We start from the raw sequence: 17,989 nt of genomic DNA, 5'->3' as shown, positions 1-17,989 counted from the left end.
GTCAACAATATTAATTATTTAAACATGCAGTCAACAATTACTTTAGAATAAACACTTTCTTAAAAGAAAATGAAAGGAATTAGTGGACATGCTTTTTAAATGTTACATGAATTTTGGTAAAAGGACTGAGAAAAAAATGTAAACATCTTTGTAAAAAATTGCTACATGCTACATTTAAGTGCTTTTATAACTTGATTAATCTTAAATCTGTTTTAATTCTTTTCTTATCTTTTTTATAATAATGATTATTTTTTCATAATCTCCCTTTTTTTTCAGTATTAATATTATTATTACTTATGAGGTTTGTGTCTAGTACTTAGTAAACTGTATGGCTCTTTTTTGTTGAAGGGCGGGATTTTATTCATAAACGGGCTCCTTGATTGGCGTTAAGGGAAATCCCATTCATACATTCCTCAGGCCCCGCCCCCTGTGAGCTTGAAAGGTATCTAGTTTATGATTTGTACATTACTGTATTATTATATTTTTGTAATGTTTTTAAGCACCAACATGATTCTGTAACATTTGTAATGTATAAATAAATATGTAAAAATATATATATAAAAAAACTAAAAATAGGCCCCTCCCTTTCCTCCGCGGCCGAACTGTAGTAGTGGGTGACGCGGATGTGGAGGACGTGTCTGCTTCCTGCTCTGCTGAGTTCTGCTGTTCTGTCTGTTCTCTCACTTCTTTCACTTCTCTCTGAGTATCACTGATCCTTTTATCATCTAAAGATGAGCCCCCCGCAAACAGACACCTCCACCCTCTGTCTGTTCGACGTGGACGGGACCCTGACAGCAGCTCGGCAGGTAAGATCACTCACTTTAACTGTAGTGTGTTCATCTGCGGAGGAGCTGTATTGGCGGTGGGTAACCCAGCTCCAGAGAGTAAAAATCCAACCCAGGGTTTTGTACCAACTGCCCGTGCTGCTCAGCTGAAGCTGAGCTTAATCATCAGAGCTGCCCACACAGTTGGTACAAAACCATGGATTGGATTTTTATGTTCTGGACCTGGGTTACCCACCTCTAGTGTATATGAATGCTTTAGCTACTGTAGTAACTTAGTATCAGGTTTTGAATACAGATGGGTGAGTCTCAACTGTCACCATGTGTGCACACTATATAGTGCACTTCCCTGCTGAAAACAAACAGCAGGCTCAGATCTCAAGCTGATTGAGCTGATTCAACCTTTTAGAATAAGACTAGGATGGGATATGATGATTTAACTGGTCTATGATCAGCCTTTCCAAAGTATACAACCACCATGACCAGCATGGCCAACTAAGACCACTTGGTAAACCAGCATTATCAAATAAGTGTGATCAAATGCAACATGTAACTACTATACTGACCAAAAGCTAGTTAACCAGCTAGCTTCCCAATTATAGTGGGTGTTTTCACCAGACTGACCAGCAGTTCAAAAACCTTATCAATCAAAGACCAACTTAGACCTTCCAAAACCAGCTACCAGCAGAAGCTGGTCTTCAGACTAAAATAGACTGTAAATAGACTGTAATGAGCCATTCCACCAAATGGGTGCCATTTCTGTCCCCAGTAAACTACATTTATAAATGTGCACACAGAATAACAAAATACAGGTGCTGGTCAACGAATTAGAATAATTTGAAATAGTGCAATCATGAAATTCTTTGAATGCATTTTTTGTGCAGAAAGCAAATCAGGTGTTCACCGCACCTGTCCTACTCGTTAGACTAATCACAGAACTCGTTACCTGGAAAACAATTTGCTCAGCTGAGCTTTCCAAAAGGCCCATTTAGGCCATTTAACTGTGACACTGTTGTTTTATTGAATTAGAATAATGGAGAAAGCGTTTCATTGAATTAGAATAAATGCTCGAATTTTTGTTTTCTCCGAAGAGTGTTCACTGTGCAGTATAAAGTCAGGGTTGAGTAGAATTTCTAAGTTGTAAAATCAATCATGGGTAAGCAGCGCGACCTCTCAACCGGAATAGTGGCTCAAATTCAAGCCCTTCGCCAACAAGGCTTGACCCAAACTAAAACTGCTGAGCAGCTCGGCATCAGCCAGTCTTCCGTCTGCAAAGCTCTCAAGAAAAACTGCAGCAAGCGCACCAACTGTTCCGGCGTCCGAAAAACTTCTGCTCGCGACAACAAGCAGCTGAGAAAGATCACAGTCAGCAACCGGTTCAAGTCATTGACCTAATTGCAAAGTAAGATGTAATAAAAACATTAACAAAAAACTACTTAGAATATTGAAAAAATAGCATTTGTTACCTGTCCCCACTTTCTAACTATAATTATTAAAATCCTTCGGAGATGTATTTTTTTTTGCATTGTTGTGTGACTCCAAATCCAATCTATACTTTATTTTTTTTTAATATATAATAAATCCACAATATTGAATATACACGTTTTATTTGTGTCGCTGGGTTTCACTCAGTCCTGTTACTGTACCACATTACCCTGATCATCTAAAACATCAGGAACATTCTACAACAGGAAGTCACATCTACAACAGGAAGTGACATCAGCTGGTTCTTCTGAAGACTATGGGAAGACCAAAATTAAGATTATTTGTTTTTCTGTATATTTAATTTTATTGTACTTAAATGTGCCCAGTGCCCTTATCTGCCATTTAGCTCTTTTTCATGTTTTTGCTAATTCTATGCTAAAAACTCATTCCTGTTACTTTAACAGGAGCGAGTTCCAGTAACAGGAATGAGTGCATTAACAGGAGTTATTATTTATTTTATTATTTGAACATGCAGTCAAACATTTCTTTAAAATAAATACTTTCTTGAGAGAAAACATAAGGAATAAGTGGACTTGTTTTTAAACAACAAGCGAATGGCACCCATTCGCTGGAATGGCCCTAATGCTGTTAAACTAGTGTAGCAGTATGTGGTTTTGAACGCAGCCCAAAGTGAGTCTCAGTTGTCCCTCTCTTGACTACATAGTGCACCAAGTAGAGCATGTTTCTGTCTAAACCTGCGTTTGGGAAAAGAACATGATTAATCATTGACACCAGATGCAGTCAGTCAGCTGAGATATTTAGGAGGATGGTGAGAGTCATGACCTTTGTGATCTGTTTAGTCAACCAAGAAAACCAGCAGAAAAATAGTTTAACCTGGAGACACAGTGATTTATACACAAGCTGCTGTAACTGCTGATGCCATCAGAAGTGGCACTCAAGTATTAGTGTTGTTAAGAATTAACAACATTTTGGGATATGGACCACGCCTCAATTTCCTGAGCTCCTCCCCCTAGTCCTACCTCCGAGGTGCTCCTCACTTTGTGACTTTTGACCTTGCACCCACCTCCACTCCATCATCACCCTCATCTTCATCAGCTAGCTGTGGGGGGACCTGGCCTGAGAACCTTCTCAAGCTGTTCTGAACTGTACCCCAAGCAACATAATCACAGTAACACATGTTTCAGTTCTCTGAAGCTCATTTAATATCTAACATAAAATATCGGATGATTGTACTCTCTCAGTTAAATCTCTCAGTTAAATCAGTTAAAACCCCGATTATAGTATCAGTTCTGTGAAAAGAGATTTACTGCATTGGTTTAGGATGAGTTTATATCATTATTCATATATATATATTCATTGTTAAGTGAACTGGGTGCATTCACATGAGACCTGCTGTTCCAGATTGAGGACTGGGATTGTGGTCTGGCTTGTTTAACTGGTTAGTAAAAGTATCCCAGTGATCCACCTTTCGCACTGGTCAGACTCCCTACAGCTGTCAGTCTGGAATGTGGGCGTGTCTGCTGACAGGAGCTGGAAGCAGTGTAACTTGTTATTCAGTCAATATCAATAAAGCATGCCTTTTGTGTTAGCAGTATAGTTGTTTAAATTTCATGTAAACTATATTTAACATTTTGTTCAAGATGTACACAGAATGAACACATTATTTCAAATATAGAGAAATGTTAACTTTCACTTTAAATCAATTAATAAATCTTTCTGTGGTTTAAGGGTGATCCTCATTTTCAGTGCAGCCAAGCAATTGCAATTATGCTGAAAATGTATTCTGTGTAGTCTGAAGTCTTATACATGTAAAATACTGTTACCTATTATTAAGTGATTAAAGTTCTTCACATAGAATTCATTGTTGCATTTTATTTTTTCCCCTCTGTTTTAGAAAGTGACTCCACAGATGCAGCAGTTCTTAACCAAACTGAGACAGAGAGTACGAGTCGGGGTGGTCGGAGGCTCAGACTTGAGCAAGATCAAAGAACAGCTGGGTGAAGACGGTGAGCAATAGTAGTTTTTTTTTTTTTAGCTGTTTTTTTTTTTTTTTTCAGAGCAGAAAGTACAGCTCCATACACATCAAAATTCATCCAACTGCTTCTATGTTTATATTATTAAATTATTATTAATAGAGAATTCATATTTATCATTTGGAATCAACTTCAGATAATCTGATATGAAACAACAAATGAACAATCTAGAAATGACAATAAAACTTCTTAACAATCAAATATCTAATTACTTTGAGCCTTTTAAATTAGCAGGGCACATGCATGGTCATTCTGAACGGGAATAAAATCATAAAGGAACCCCCAAGATAGAATAAACTGCGATATTTTGCTATACTGTTAGCAAGATGATTTTTTTACAGATTAGTGTAAAAACAGGACAAAATAGGAATGAAAGTTAAAAAAAAAAAAAAAAAAAAGATTTTTTTTTTTCATCCATTCATAACTAGGTCTGTTGTAATAAGCACACTGACTTTTTCTAGTAACAAAGAGATGTCAACACAAGTGTAGATCTATATCATTTTACGTTTAAAACTTTATTGTTTATCTTGAGGCAAAGCATTCATTTCCATAAATGATTTCCCCAGTGGCTGTTAGCTTAATGTAGAAAATATGTGCATTCTTATTGCACTATTGCTCTACTGTGCTGTACGTTTAACAAGAAACAAGCGTTAGATTTGTATTAAAACTGTCTTCATTGGCATTTAAAATAAAACATTGCTCTCCAATGAAAAACAGATATCTTCATTTTTGTTGTTTGTTAGTTTATAAAATATTTTGAACGCACAAACTGTCCCTTTTATCAAAATATATTGATGAATTGATCAGTAGAAACTGTCCAAAATGACCCGAAATAACTCTTTTTATATTAACTTCCATTGAAAGAAGAATTTATCTCTTTCTGTAGAGTTGATGTTTTTGGAGATACATGTTTTTAATTAGACAAAGACTAATGATATAAATAATAATAGCATGATAATAAAGATAAATATAGAGTTTTTTATGGTACAAAAATCAAAATAGATTAAGTAATTTGCATAAAAGAACAAAAAGGGGCTAATATCACTTATGGCAATGTTGAGCCACAGCAGTAGAAATTCTTTCACTCTGACAGTCTGTGACGAGCTCTGAAGAAAAACTACAACACTGCCACTGCACTCAGGGTTTAAACATTACACTAAATGACCCGCAGTCTGATCACAGTCTTTACCATGTACACTATTTATTAAGTGCTTCAAGTGGCCAGTGCACTAAAGCACTGCCACTGATGATCAGGAGATCGCTGGTTCAAATCTCAGTCATGCTGAGATCGAAAGCAGCCGGAGACAGGCTCCACATGTATCGGAGGAGGCATGTGCTGGTCTTCACTAGGGGTGTCACGATTTGTTATTTCACCGAAATCCATTGAAATTATGTCATGGTCTCGAGCCCCGAAGTCAAAAAGGGGATTGACGATTCCTCCCGTAAACGGTGCAGCACACTGTAGCTGAAAGAGCAGCTCTTTCTCCAGAGAATGTGCACATTCTCATCTTCTTAAAGAAAAACTTCAAAATATAAAAATAAGTTGTTTAGTCTAGCCTCAAATATGTTAATAGTTTTGGTACCTTAAGGAGCATCTTTCTCTCAGATAAAGTTAATAATATATCTTTATTAAAGAAAAAAACTTCTCATTCTCAGGGACCGAGTCTTATTTTTTCATGTTTAGCTGTTATAGTAGGATAGAGTTCAGTTTGTTAAGGCTCTAATTGTTCTATTATTTTGTACATGACTGTTCCTGTATTTATTTATTATTTATTTTGTTATGTTGCACATTGCTGTTTTAATAGTGCACACTGCTGCTACCGAAAAAAGCCACTAGATGGCATTACATATATATCTTAATTAAATTATTTAAATTTGACCATTAGTGCCTAATGTGGTGTATTACAGATCACTTGTATCACTTTGCATCACTTATATCAAGCCCACCTTTTGAAATAAGATATTGTAAATGTGATGAATCAAACCAATGACTGACCATAGACTAATCTAAAACTGGCATAGGCCTCTCTGCTGTAAAAAAAAAAAAAAAAAAAAAAAGAAAAAAAGAAAATCGAGAATCCAATCTTGACCCTAAAATCGGAAATAAAATTGAATCGAGGATTTAGAGAATCGTGACACCCCTAGTTTCACCCTCCTGGTGTTAGGGTAAGGATACTGATAAGGGGGGAATATAGCTGTGTGGGTAGGATCGTCTGAAGAGCTAAAATGTGGGGAAAAAGCATATTGGTTTTCTGAAAGTCTATGAAGTATTACATAAAATACTATCATGATAGTAATATTATGATATGTACATTATGTCTTACACCCCTACTGGACACATTGGATCCAAATCACGTTTGAAGGTAGGTTGTAATTGTATTGCAATCAGATATATAGAGCCTCTGTCTAAACGCTCCAGACAGTGTGGTTTAATGTGTCTCTAACCCAAACCCAAAGGTTAGTTACTGATGCAGAGCTCAATACCACAGCAACCCAAACAGCAGATACTTTAACAATGTCCCACCACCCAAATTCAATCTGATCACGCACAGTCGTCTCAGCAGATCTGATTTGAGAAACAGTCTGAACACAGCGCTGGTGTGTCTGTGCTGCGTGTCTGATATAATCCTCCTGTCGTCTGTTTCAGTAATCCAGCAGGCGGATTACGTTTTTGCTGAGAACGGGTTGGTCGCCTACAGATTTGGGGAACTCCATTCTGTACAGGTAATAATGAACACTCTCTGTTTACAGTATTGTGTGTTGTGTTCATTTTCAATGCATTAAACTCTCTCTCAAGACACTTAAAATTAAAATAATATAATTGAGTTATTTACATTTTTCACACTGGAGGAGTTTTGTTCCACTCTTCTTTACAAAATTATTTTAATTCAGACAAATTGGGGGCTTTTTGAACATAAGCAGACAGTTTAAGATCATCCACAGCATCTCACAGAATTTTACTAGGCCACTCCAAAACCTTCATTTAGTTTATTGAGACATTCAGAGGTGAACTTGTTTGTGTGCTTCAGATCATTGTCCTGCTGCAGAACCCAAGTACACCTGAGCTTCAGATCACATCCGAACATTGTCCTTCAGGATTTGGTACAGAGAAGAATTAATAGTTCCATTAAATACAAGTTGTTCAGGCCCAGAAGCAGCAAAACAGCCCCAGACCATCACACTACCGCCACCATGTTTTATGTTCAGTATGATTTTCTTTTTTTGAAATTTTGAGTTAGTTTTACATCAGATGTAACGGGACACACACCTTACACAAAGTTTCCCTTTTGTCACACCAGTCCAAAGAATATTTATATATATTTACCCTGGGGATCAGAAGTGTTTGTTGCCTTGGAACTCTACCAGGGAAATATTTTTACCCAGTCTGTATCTTATTATTGAATCATTAACACTAGAGGTGTGCCAAAAAATCGATTCACATAAGAATCTTGATTCTCATTTACTACGATTCAGAATCGATTTAAAATGTCCCAAAATCGATTCTGAGGGGCGGGTTTTAGACTGATTTTGGGCTGGGTATTTTTGTTGGACCTGGCAACCCTGGGGATAGCGCTTGTCCTTTCAAACGGAGATCTTCCAGACACACACAGAGCGTAGGTGTTTGAGAATCACCGGTAAGATGGCAGAACAAGCACTATATTACATTAGATTAACGTGTAGTTTCAATGTTTTATGGCAGAATGCTTCATAACAAGCATAAAAAAGATCGCTAGTAGTTAGTTTCAGTAACTGTTAGCTAGCTAACTAGCTAACTTTCCAGTTCCACCTTAAATAACGCTACAGGTGGCAGCGGGCTGCAGCATTTAAGGCGGAACGGAAAAATAACAATAAGCTAATCAGAGCTAATTTCAGCTCCTCATCACAGAGGAATTAAGGAATGGACCATATGAATTAATTTCTCCACCTCCTGCCCCCTTTCTGAAGAAATACAACGACCTTAAATTAACTAGTTAATCAGCAGCTGCTCCTGAACTTTAGCGCTCCACTGCTATCATCACATCAGCCCAGCAGCGTCACCTACACACCACCGCTAGTAGCCTGGTAATAAAGCAGTGTTATTTATTATTTATTTATTGTTCATTAACGTCATTGTGATATCCCAGTGATTTCTCTGTCACTGAGGACCCACATTCCTGCACATTTTATTGTTTTTGTAACACATTACCTGCTCCAGGACCAGTGTATATTATGGAGGGTTTTTTTTTTCAATAAGATTCATAAGCCAGAAGCAGAAATTTTTATAATTCAAATCGTTTTAAATCAAAAATCGATTTTGAATCGAATCGTGGCCCCCAAAATCGGAATCGAATCGAATCGTGAGATAGTAAACGATTCCCACCCCTAATTAACACTGACCTTAATTGATGCAAGTGAGAGCTGCAATTATTTAAATGTTGTTCTGGGTTATTTTGTGACCTCCTGGATGAGTTCTTCATGCCCTTTCAAAATAATTCAGTAGACCGGTCACTCCTAGGAAGGTTCACCAGTGTTCCGTGTTTTCTCCATTAGTGAATAATAGTGAATCACTGTGGTTCTCTGGAGTCCTAAAGCTTTAGAAATGATTCTGTAACCTTTTTCAGTCTGATAGATATCAGTGACTTTTTCTCATCTCTTCTTGAATTTCTTCGATTAAAGGGATAATATGTTGTTTTTTTTAAGATCTTTTATCTGCTTCATGTTGTCAGACAGGATCTATTTAAGTGATTTCTTGATTCTACAGGTCTGGCAGTAATCAGGCCTGGGTCTGACTAATGAAATTGAACTGCAAAAAAATAAAAAAATATTCACAGCTAATTCATAGGGTCAATTACTTGATTTGGATTGCTTTTTACTTAATAAACGACATTATAATTTAAGAACTGATTTTTATATTTACTCAGGTTCTCTTATGTCTGATATTAAAGTTTATTTGATCATCTAAAAATGTAAGCATATTGTTTAATAATGTAAATTTTAACTGAGTACTTGTTTTTGTTGATCAGAGTATTCAGGCATATCTGGGAGAGGAGATTTTACAGGACTTCATCAACTTCTGCTTAAATTACATGGCAAAGATTAAACTGCCCAAAAAAAGGTCAGTGGAAAAAAGTCAAGACCCCCAGAGAAGGGAAGATACGTCACATTTAAAATAAATAAAACATAATATACAGTTCAGAATATTTTTAGTTATTATAATAAGTAAATCAAACACAGATGTGCATGAGTATATGAGCTTGTCTCTGGAATTAATGTTGTTTTACGAACAGGGGAACATTTATTGAGTTTCGGAATGGAATGCTGAACGTTTCTCCCATTGGTCGAAGCTGCAGTCAGCAGGAGAGAATCGAGTTCTTTGAACTTGATAAGGTAACACTTTATTTTATCATATAGAGTGTATCTGTAATCTGCACTGCGTGAGTCGGTCTTATTAATCTTATTTTGGTTCCGTTGCAGAAAGAAAAGATCCGGGAGAAGTTTGTGGCCGTTCTACAGGAAGAATTTGCTGGGAAGGGTCTTGCCTTTTCTATTGGTGAGTTCATTACTGTGTTATTATGGTATGTTTCCACTGGCACTTAAGCACCGATGCAGCCCCCGCCCACTGGCAAAAAAGTTCAGCAGAGCTCAACTTTATTCAAATGAATCCGTCCGCCGCATCGCATCCAACCAATCAGGGAACAGCAAGCTTCCACATCGCACTGAACAGGAGCCTTTCAACCTCAGAAGAGAAGCTGAAAATGGGGGAATATGGATTTATAGAACTATAGATTACATCAATTAAATCTTAAGCTTATGATTGAATCTTCTGTATTTTTCTTAATTTGAATTCTAAAACCTCATGGACACGCCCACAAGGCAAGTCGAGAGATCCTGCATAGTGACGTGCGGTGAAGAACAGTGCCAGTGGACATGTATTGTTCTTGTTGTTACTGCTTCCTGTGTTTGTTTTGTTCTGTATATTGGTGGAACCTGTGAGGACTGGATTATTTGTGTGTGTTTTACTGTAGGAGGGCAGATCAGCTTCGACGTGTTTCCGGAAGGCTGGGATAAGCGCTATTGTTTGGGAATTGTGGAGAAGGACTCGTATCAAACCATTCATTTCTTTGGGGACAAAACTAAACCAGTAAGTCAGGTCCAGTTTTTCCAAGTGTTGTTTACAGTCAGATCTTTAAGTGGAATCAAACACAGCTCCACAGAATATGAGCAGACTCACTGAACTCCGTCGCATCAAGTTTTGATTTATTATTCTGATGATCATTAAAGTAGCGTATTTTTTGCACTAGAAGTCACACTTAAAATCCTTTCATTTCCCCAAAGATCTTCAGTGTGTTTTATAATCCGGTTCTCCTTATGTATGAATTAAACCAGTCAGGTATTGAGGAGCAGTAAAGTCTCACAGGAATATACAGGAGTTTCAGTTTAGTTCTCCAGTACCGGGGTTGGAGCAGTATTAGCATTAGCCGCTAACTGCGCAAAGCGCTAGCTCTTTTCCATTCAGAGGCGAGTATAGCGGCCTGTAGTCTGTATATTTACCGTATTAAAACAAGCTACGTAGGACTAACCGCTATTTAATATCGCCTTGGCTTACTGAAACACTCAGGATTTCTCAGTGTAGCTCTGCCGGGCAGCATTTACTAGTGGTATCCACTAATGCTAATGCTGCTGCACCCAGCCTTAGTGGAAATCTGAGCTTACTGTAAATAAATTGAAGCTCTTTACTCACCCAAATAGACAGTTTTTAAGAGAGAAATCTGTGTAGATTAACATCCAGCACTCGTTTGACTTTAAAAGAAAATATTTTGTTTACTTAGCTTAGCTTGAGTTTTACTTAAAGACAAAACATTAAACATAAAAAATACAGAACCCCCCCCATACAGAACAACCAATGAACTAACAAGCCCTCGCTAAGGATATCTGAGGTGCATTACTACAGGAAAACACTAAAACAAGTATAGCGCTTATCTTAGCCTCACTGGTAAAGTGTGCTGCAGCGTTTTTAAGCCTGGTTCTGGGCTGTAACACACCCAGCTCGCCTCTGCGAGGGCAGTTTGTTCATTAGTTGGATCAGCTGGGCTTTAATATGCTCTAAAATGTGATGTGGCCAGAGCTCGACAGCATGTTTAATACCACCTCTAGCCTTTTCCAGTTCTGAGCGGTGCGCAAAAGCATTTAGCTTAAAGCAGACAGCTCTGTGTAATGTGAAGAGATCATGCTGAACACCCACCACTTTACCCAACCTTTAAATGTTGTTGTTGTTGTTGTTGTTTGCTTCTTCACAAATAGCAGCACAAACAGTGACTGCAGCAAGCTCATGCACCTCCCTGTTGGTTGATGGGTAGTTTGATGTGGTTTCTGTTTATTATCTAGTGTATTTGTATCATTGTGACATTTAAAGGGGGCAAAACCTCATTCATTCCTAAGCTTTTTATTTCCTGTTTTGAGTTTTCTTCAAGAGCATCAGTGGTGTTAGAAGTTCTGTTTTCTGTTCTAGTGCACCTTTAACTGGCACACTTTTCTCTTAAACCCAGGGAGGAAACGACTATGAGATTTACGCGGACCCCCGAACGATCGGCCATGAAGTCACGTCCCCTGAAGACACACAGCGGATCTGTGAGGAACTCTTCTTCAGCTGAGACGTCCTGTTCATCTCCTCTGAGCTCCACAATCAACCCTGTTCTACCAAAGAACTGTGATCTTCACGTCTGTACTGTATGATTTACCCTCTGTGACCTCCAGCCGTCACATTACTGATCGTATATCTGTTTGTTTTACCTGTAATTGAGAAGTTGATCTACAAATATGGATATTAGGAAGAAGTCTCAAGAAGTCTGGTTCTTTTAAGACTTTAAACTCATTATGATGATGATGAGGAGGATGAAGATAAGGATGATGATGATGATGATGATGATGATGATGATGATGATGATGATGATGATGATGATGATGATGATGATGATGGAACTGAGAGAAGTGTTGAACTTCAGATACAGTATCAGAACTTCATCAGAACTCATGCTCATTTTGTTTGTCCTTGTTCCTTGTCCCACCCTTGTCCAATCAGTGACCGACAAGAGTTCTGATTTAATAATGTCCTCACTTTGAAGCGCATCTTATTTAATGTGTGTCATGTCGGCTGTTGCACAGAGGGATGAAGGAAAGCATGTTTTTTAACTGGAAAATCCAGGGTTTTTGCCTGTTTTGAGAATCTGTGCCATAGTCTATGTGTAATCTTCATATAATACCCTAAGGCATATCCTGATGCACAACTCCAAGTACAGAAGTATAACTTGACGTTGCAGCGACACAGACCACAGCAACGGTTGGTTCCCTGAGCATAAATATAAACGCAAATGAATCAGATGGTTTTAAGGGGCAGCGTTTTTCACGTGGGCAAGAGCTGTGAGCGGTGAGGTTATTGTTTTTTATTATTTGTCTTTGGGAGTGATGGGACGTTTAGGTTGGTTTTAACTAGGGATGCGTCAAATATTTGGCAAACAAAATTATTTGGCAAAAATGCAAAAAATGAATTATACTGAACATACTGTGCTGTCTGCTCGAATATTAAAAAAAAAGTTCAGTGTTCAATAATTAAATAATTATTTAAAAATAAATATTTTTTTAAAAAGCAAGACAAAAATACATTTAGACTGATATACGCATAGTTAAAAAGGGGGCAAAATTAATGTAAACTGCAGAAAAACATGTTGGGTATTTAAATATTAATTATTCAGCCTAATGTTAAATTTTTGTTTGATACAGGGTGAAAAGTTGAACTGCATCCCTAGTTTTAACAAGACATGAACAGTTGCCTGAACAATACCTGGAAGAGCTGTGTACAAACCCGTGCTTTATTCACTATTAACCACAGGTCATTGCCGTGTGACAGCAGACTGCATCGCATGAACAATCTGAACGTCTGTCTCGAAGAAAAGCTGTGTGTAAATCTGCAAACCAAACCATGTAAAGAATGAATGAATTATGGGTATTCCATGTTTGATTTAGTATGTGATCTGTATGTTATATATTATGGTAAATGGAAAATTGGCCACTACATTTTCAGACACCAAAACAAAACGTCAGAAACCCAAAGTAGAGCAGTGTATAGTGAAGAGGACACAAATGGTGTGTCCGGGTCATGCACTATTTTAACAGCATCACCTCATGCCTCATTCTCCAGCTGTAATAACTAGATTGTGTGAAAGGAGAACTCCTGATAATATCAGAACTTTATTATCAGGACATTTTCCACATTGATGTGTGAAAACAGCTTAGGTTTGTTTTATGTTACTGAAAAACTGAATCCATACAATCAGGAGCCGTTTAGCATTAAAGCTACTTTTAGTAATAAAACTTCCAAATTTTAGTGTTGTCATTAAGGAATAGATTTAAAAAAAAAAATTAACCTGTTTTATTTCTTACTCAAAATGCAGCGGATCGACCAAGACATTCAGCTTCTTTAGAGTTTAGAACGGGTTATGCTATGCTAACAAACACTGTGTTTTCTGTTAATACAGGGAAATCTTTAAATGAATTCCTTAAAAATCAAGCAAACAGCTACATAAACTGTTTTTAAGAAGGCAAGTAGTAAAACCACGTCAGACCATATTCAAGCATTTAAAGTAAAGGATAAAGTATGTTATCATAGTTGTAGTTGTAGTACTATTCCATCATTTAACAGCAATCAGAATGTTTGTTAGCATAGCTAATGATTCTTTATATAGAACATTAGCTAATAAAATCTACAATAAGGGTAATTTGGCGTCTTCCACATTCTGTATTTAGGAGTTAAAAGTGGTTCTAAACCACACTGATTATTATTGACAAGCTAAATAGTTGTTGGACCCCTAATTTTAAGTGAGGTGTGTATTTGGTTTGTTTACAGTGGAAACCCAGTTAGAAACACACTTCAGTGTTTTTTCATTATTTAAAATGTTCTGGATTGTAGATTAATGCTAAACTCATCCAAACTATGAAGGAAAACATGGAATTAATTAAGAAAGAACAAAAAGTGTTAAACAAACTAGAATGTTTTATATTTTAGATTCTTTAAAGTAGCTCCTCCTCCTAAGATTCTCAGTCAGCTTTATGAAGTAGAGTCACCTGGAATGTCTTTCAGGGAATGTTCTAATCCATATTTTGGCAAGAACTACTCAATTAAGTACTAAAATAAATTATTTTAATAAATGAAGGTCAATCAATCTGAAAAAAATTCAAGAACTTTGACGTATCCTCAAGGGCAGCTGCAAAGACCATTAAAAAATGTTATGATGAAACTGGCTCTCATCAGGAAGTTACCAGCCTCTGAAACTGCAAGTAAGCAGCTCTCCAGATAAGAGCAGCTAAATGCTTCAGAGTATGTTTTGGTTTGTTTAACACTTTTGAAGTTACTACATGATTCCTAATGTGTTTCTTCATAATCTGAATGACTTTAGTGTTCATTTACAGTGTAGAAATGAAATATTAAATATTGATAAGACGTGTCCAAACGTTTAACTGGAAAGTGTGTGTACACACACACACTGGAAATGGTTAATATAACGTGCTGATGAATCCTCAGTTACATGACTAATTCTATGCTACATAAGTGAGGGTAATAAAAGTAGATTTAAGCACACTTGTTACTAAACTGGTACTTTTATTTGGAAGAGAAATCATAGATGCTAAAGTTGAATGTGTTTTAAGACTTCTTAAACCTGACTTACACTTTATAATGTCTTTATAATGATTTTTTGCAGTAGTAAATAATTCAGTTGGTTTATATTAAGGTGTATTTGACGGTAATATTTCACCAGTGAGAGGATTTTTATGGGTTTACTGTATATGGAACTGTAGTAAAGGTTAGTCTTGCGGGTCTGAGGACAGGTAAAGGTATAACTAGTTTATGGGATTTGTGTGGATGAATTAATGCTGTATAAAGTTATTGTTACTGAATTTTTAATAATGTACCTGGTTCTTTTAAACATCTGTGTGTTTATGTTTGCTTGCAAATGTCATAAAAGTACAGCAGAACTGCTATTATTGTTCTAACACCATTATGAAAAAAATAATATATACTACATGTTGGAGGAACAGGTTATATCAGTTCAGTGAATGTACAGAATATGCAATCTGTTGAATGACTTCTTTTTTAAATAAACTGTGAAACTGCTCACTCTCTGTCCCCATGAGAACTCGAGGAGCTCAGTGTGACATGTTCAGACCAGTTTGTAAGCAAATGCTTAAGAAACATTATTAATATATATATTTTTATTAACTATAAGAAGGATTGGAAAGGATTTGCATATTTATTCCTCTTCAATGCATATGAATTAATTGTTTAAGAAACTGTATACATTTCAGGGCATAAAGATTAGAGGCACCTTTTCAGGGACGCATTTTTACATGCTGCACACATTACAAAAAAGAGCAGAACTAGAGGGCGTGGGTAGAGGACCAGCCTGCCAACAAACCTGTACTTGTGTATATTTTAAAATGTGCTTTCAGAAGAATGTGGCAAAATATCACCTGAAACACATCTTAGCTTGGTATCATTAGTGCCAAAAAATATTTTATATGTGATGAAAAGAAATAAAAACATTACAAAGTGGTAAATTCTTTACTGTCCCAACTTTTTTGGAATGTGTTTCAGGATAAAAACAGTAGCAGATTTGAGGCCTGTCTGATTAAGAGGAAACTGACAATATATTAAAAACAGCTGTAAATTTGCAGTAACAAATGCAGTCAAATTACTACATTGTTAACTCAAATCCCAGCATAAACTCATAGTCAGATATTTACATTTTAATGGTAATGGGCTTTCAATAATTCCATTACCAGTAATTTAACAGAAATAAAACCTTTTTGAGTGGTTTCTAAAATCAACACAGGGCCGGAATTATACGTATATATATATGTATATATATGTATATATATATACATATATATATATACATATATTATGGCAAGCCAAACAGGAAATATATAATAAAAGCTGATATATATATATAATGAAAGCTGATATATATATATATAATAAAAGCTGATATATATATAATGAAAGCTGATATATATATATAATGAAAGCTGATATATATATATATAATAAAAGCTGATATATATATATAATGAAAGCTGATATATATATAATGAAAGCTGATATATATATAATAAAAGTGATATATATAATGAAAGCCGATATATATATATAATGAAAGCGATATATATATATATAATGAACTCTGATATATATATATATATATATATATATATATATAATAAAAGAGATATATATATAATGAAAGCCGATATATATATAATGAAAGCTGATATATATATAATAAAAGTGATATATATAATGAAAGCCGATATATATATATAATGAAAGCGATATATATATATATAATGAACTCTGATATATATATATATATATATATATATATATATATATATAATAAAAGAGATATATATATAATGAAAGCCGATATATATATAATGAAAGCCGATATATATATAATGAACTCTGATATATATATAATGAACTCTGATATATATATAATAATGATATATATATAATAATATTATTAAAATATATATATTTTAATTATTTCTTTTGTTCAAGTTATACTAGCTGCACAAGATTCATTTCATTTAGTAACTTACATTTAGCTATTTTTTATTACACCTTAAATGCTACAGCATTTAAGTGCTATAAATGCTACTTTCAGAGTAAACAAAATATTTAAAAAATAATACATTTTAATAGATCTGTATAATAAAATAATTTGTATACACTGTAAAAAGGACATTGGGAAGTCAAGGACTCTTAAGTGTAGTATGATTAGCTAGAATTTTAATTATGATAATTTTAATTATGATATTTTTTTTTTTTGGTACTTTTAATTGTTTTCATAAGCTAAATGAATCTTATATTGGCATAATTTCGCTTTAATTAGTTTTTGTCAAATAATACTTAAAAAGTCAAAATATTTGTCAGTGGAATAAGACACTTTCAGTAGATCGCATTATATTGGGGAAATATGGGAAGGTAGAATTTTTTTCACAAATAAGATATTTCAGATATTTAAACTAGATGTAAGATGATTTTACTTGCTTAGGTTTTTAAGATTCTTCCAGTCGTGATATTTATTACCACATAAAATGCACAGACATTTTAATTAAGAATTATAAACAAAAAGAACAGGTCTTTTGCAAAAATGGTTCATATTCTTAAACAAAAACATCTGTATCTGTTTTACCCAATGAACTCTTCATATATATAAAACTTGGCAGAAGTGAAATATTCAGTGCTGCTGTAAAACACATCTTTCGTTGTTTTTCCTGGCATTGCGTTTATGGAATTCTAACAGAAATATCTAAATCTCAAAAAATCCTTAAATTCCAAATAAATTAAATACTGTCATCTCAATTATTATTATTTTACTCATCTTCTGTTACTTAGTTTAATACTTAACAGAATAAAGGAAGTTCAAACTGCTGAAAAATATGTTGAATAAATATATGCTTTAGACTAGAAAAAATGGTCTAGTGTTGTAAAAGATATACAGTATTTACAGCATCTAATGACAGATGTTCATTACAGGTAGCTTCCAAGTTTATTCCAGCTTTCATGAATTTATTTGCTCTTAAGCTAAATTTAACAGAAAATATGGAAATGCTTTCTTATCAAAAGGATAAATGCCATTAAATGCATTTAATTTAGCTTAATTAAGCACAGAACACATAACAGCCCTA

General features: G+C 35.2%; 1 protein-coding gene across 1 annotated transcript; it reads left to right on the top strand.

The window, feature by feature from the left end:
• The first annotated feature begins 607 nt into the window (after positions 1-607).
• pmm2 (phosphomannomutase 2) lies at positions 608-15,410 on the top strand. The gene is made up of 8 exons (XM_022668626.2): positions 608-806; positions 4,123-4,234; positions 6,909-6,985; positions 9,265-9,356; positions 9,529-9,628; positions 9,716-9,791; positions 10,267-10,382; positions 11,788-15,410. Exons 1-8 carry the CDS (start codon positions 732-734, stop codon positions 11,890-11,892), a joined length of 753 nt encoding a protein of 250 aa, XP_022524347.1. The 5' UTR covers positions 608-731; the 3' UTR covers positions 11,893-15,410.
• The last annotated feature ends 2,579 nt before the right edge of the window (positions 15,411-17,989 follow it).

The sequence above is a fragment of the Astyanax mexicanus genome, chromosome 21, assembly GCF_023375975.1.
Source record: "Astyanax mexicanus isolate ESR-SI-001 chromosome 21, AstMex3_surface, whole genome shotgun sequence".
Classification (NCBI taxonomy): Eukaryota; Metazoa; Chordata; class Actinopteri; order Characiformes; family Acestrorhamphidae; genus Astyanax; species Astyanax mexicanus.
This window is presented reverse-complemented; position numbering and strand designations above follow the sequence as displayed.

Coding starts and splice junctions, on each gene's coding strand:
- pmm2 (XM_022668626.2), top strand. CDS start 732: ATGAGCCCCCCGCAAACAGACACCTCCACCCTCTGTCTGTTCGACGTG. Junction 9,629..9,715: donor AGTTCTTTGAACTTGATAAG/GTAACACTTTAT, acceptor GTTCCGTTGCAG/AAAGAAAAGATCCGGGAGAA. Junction 10,383..11,787: donor TTGGGGACAAAACTAAACCA/GTAAGTCAGGTC, acceptor TCTTAAACCCAG/GGAGGAAACGACTATGAGAT.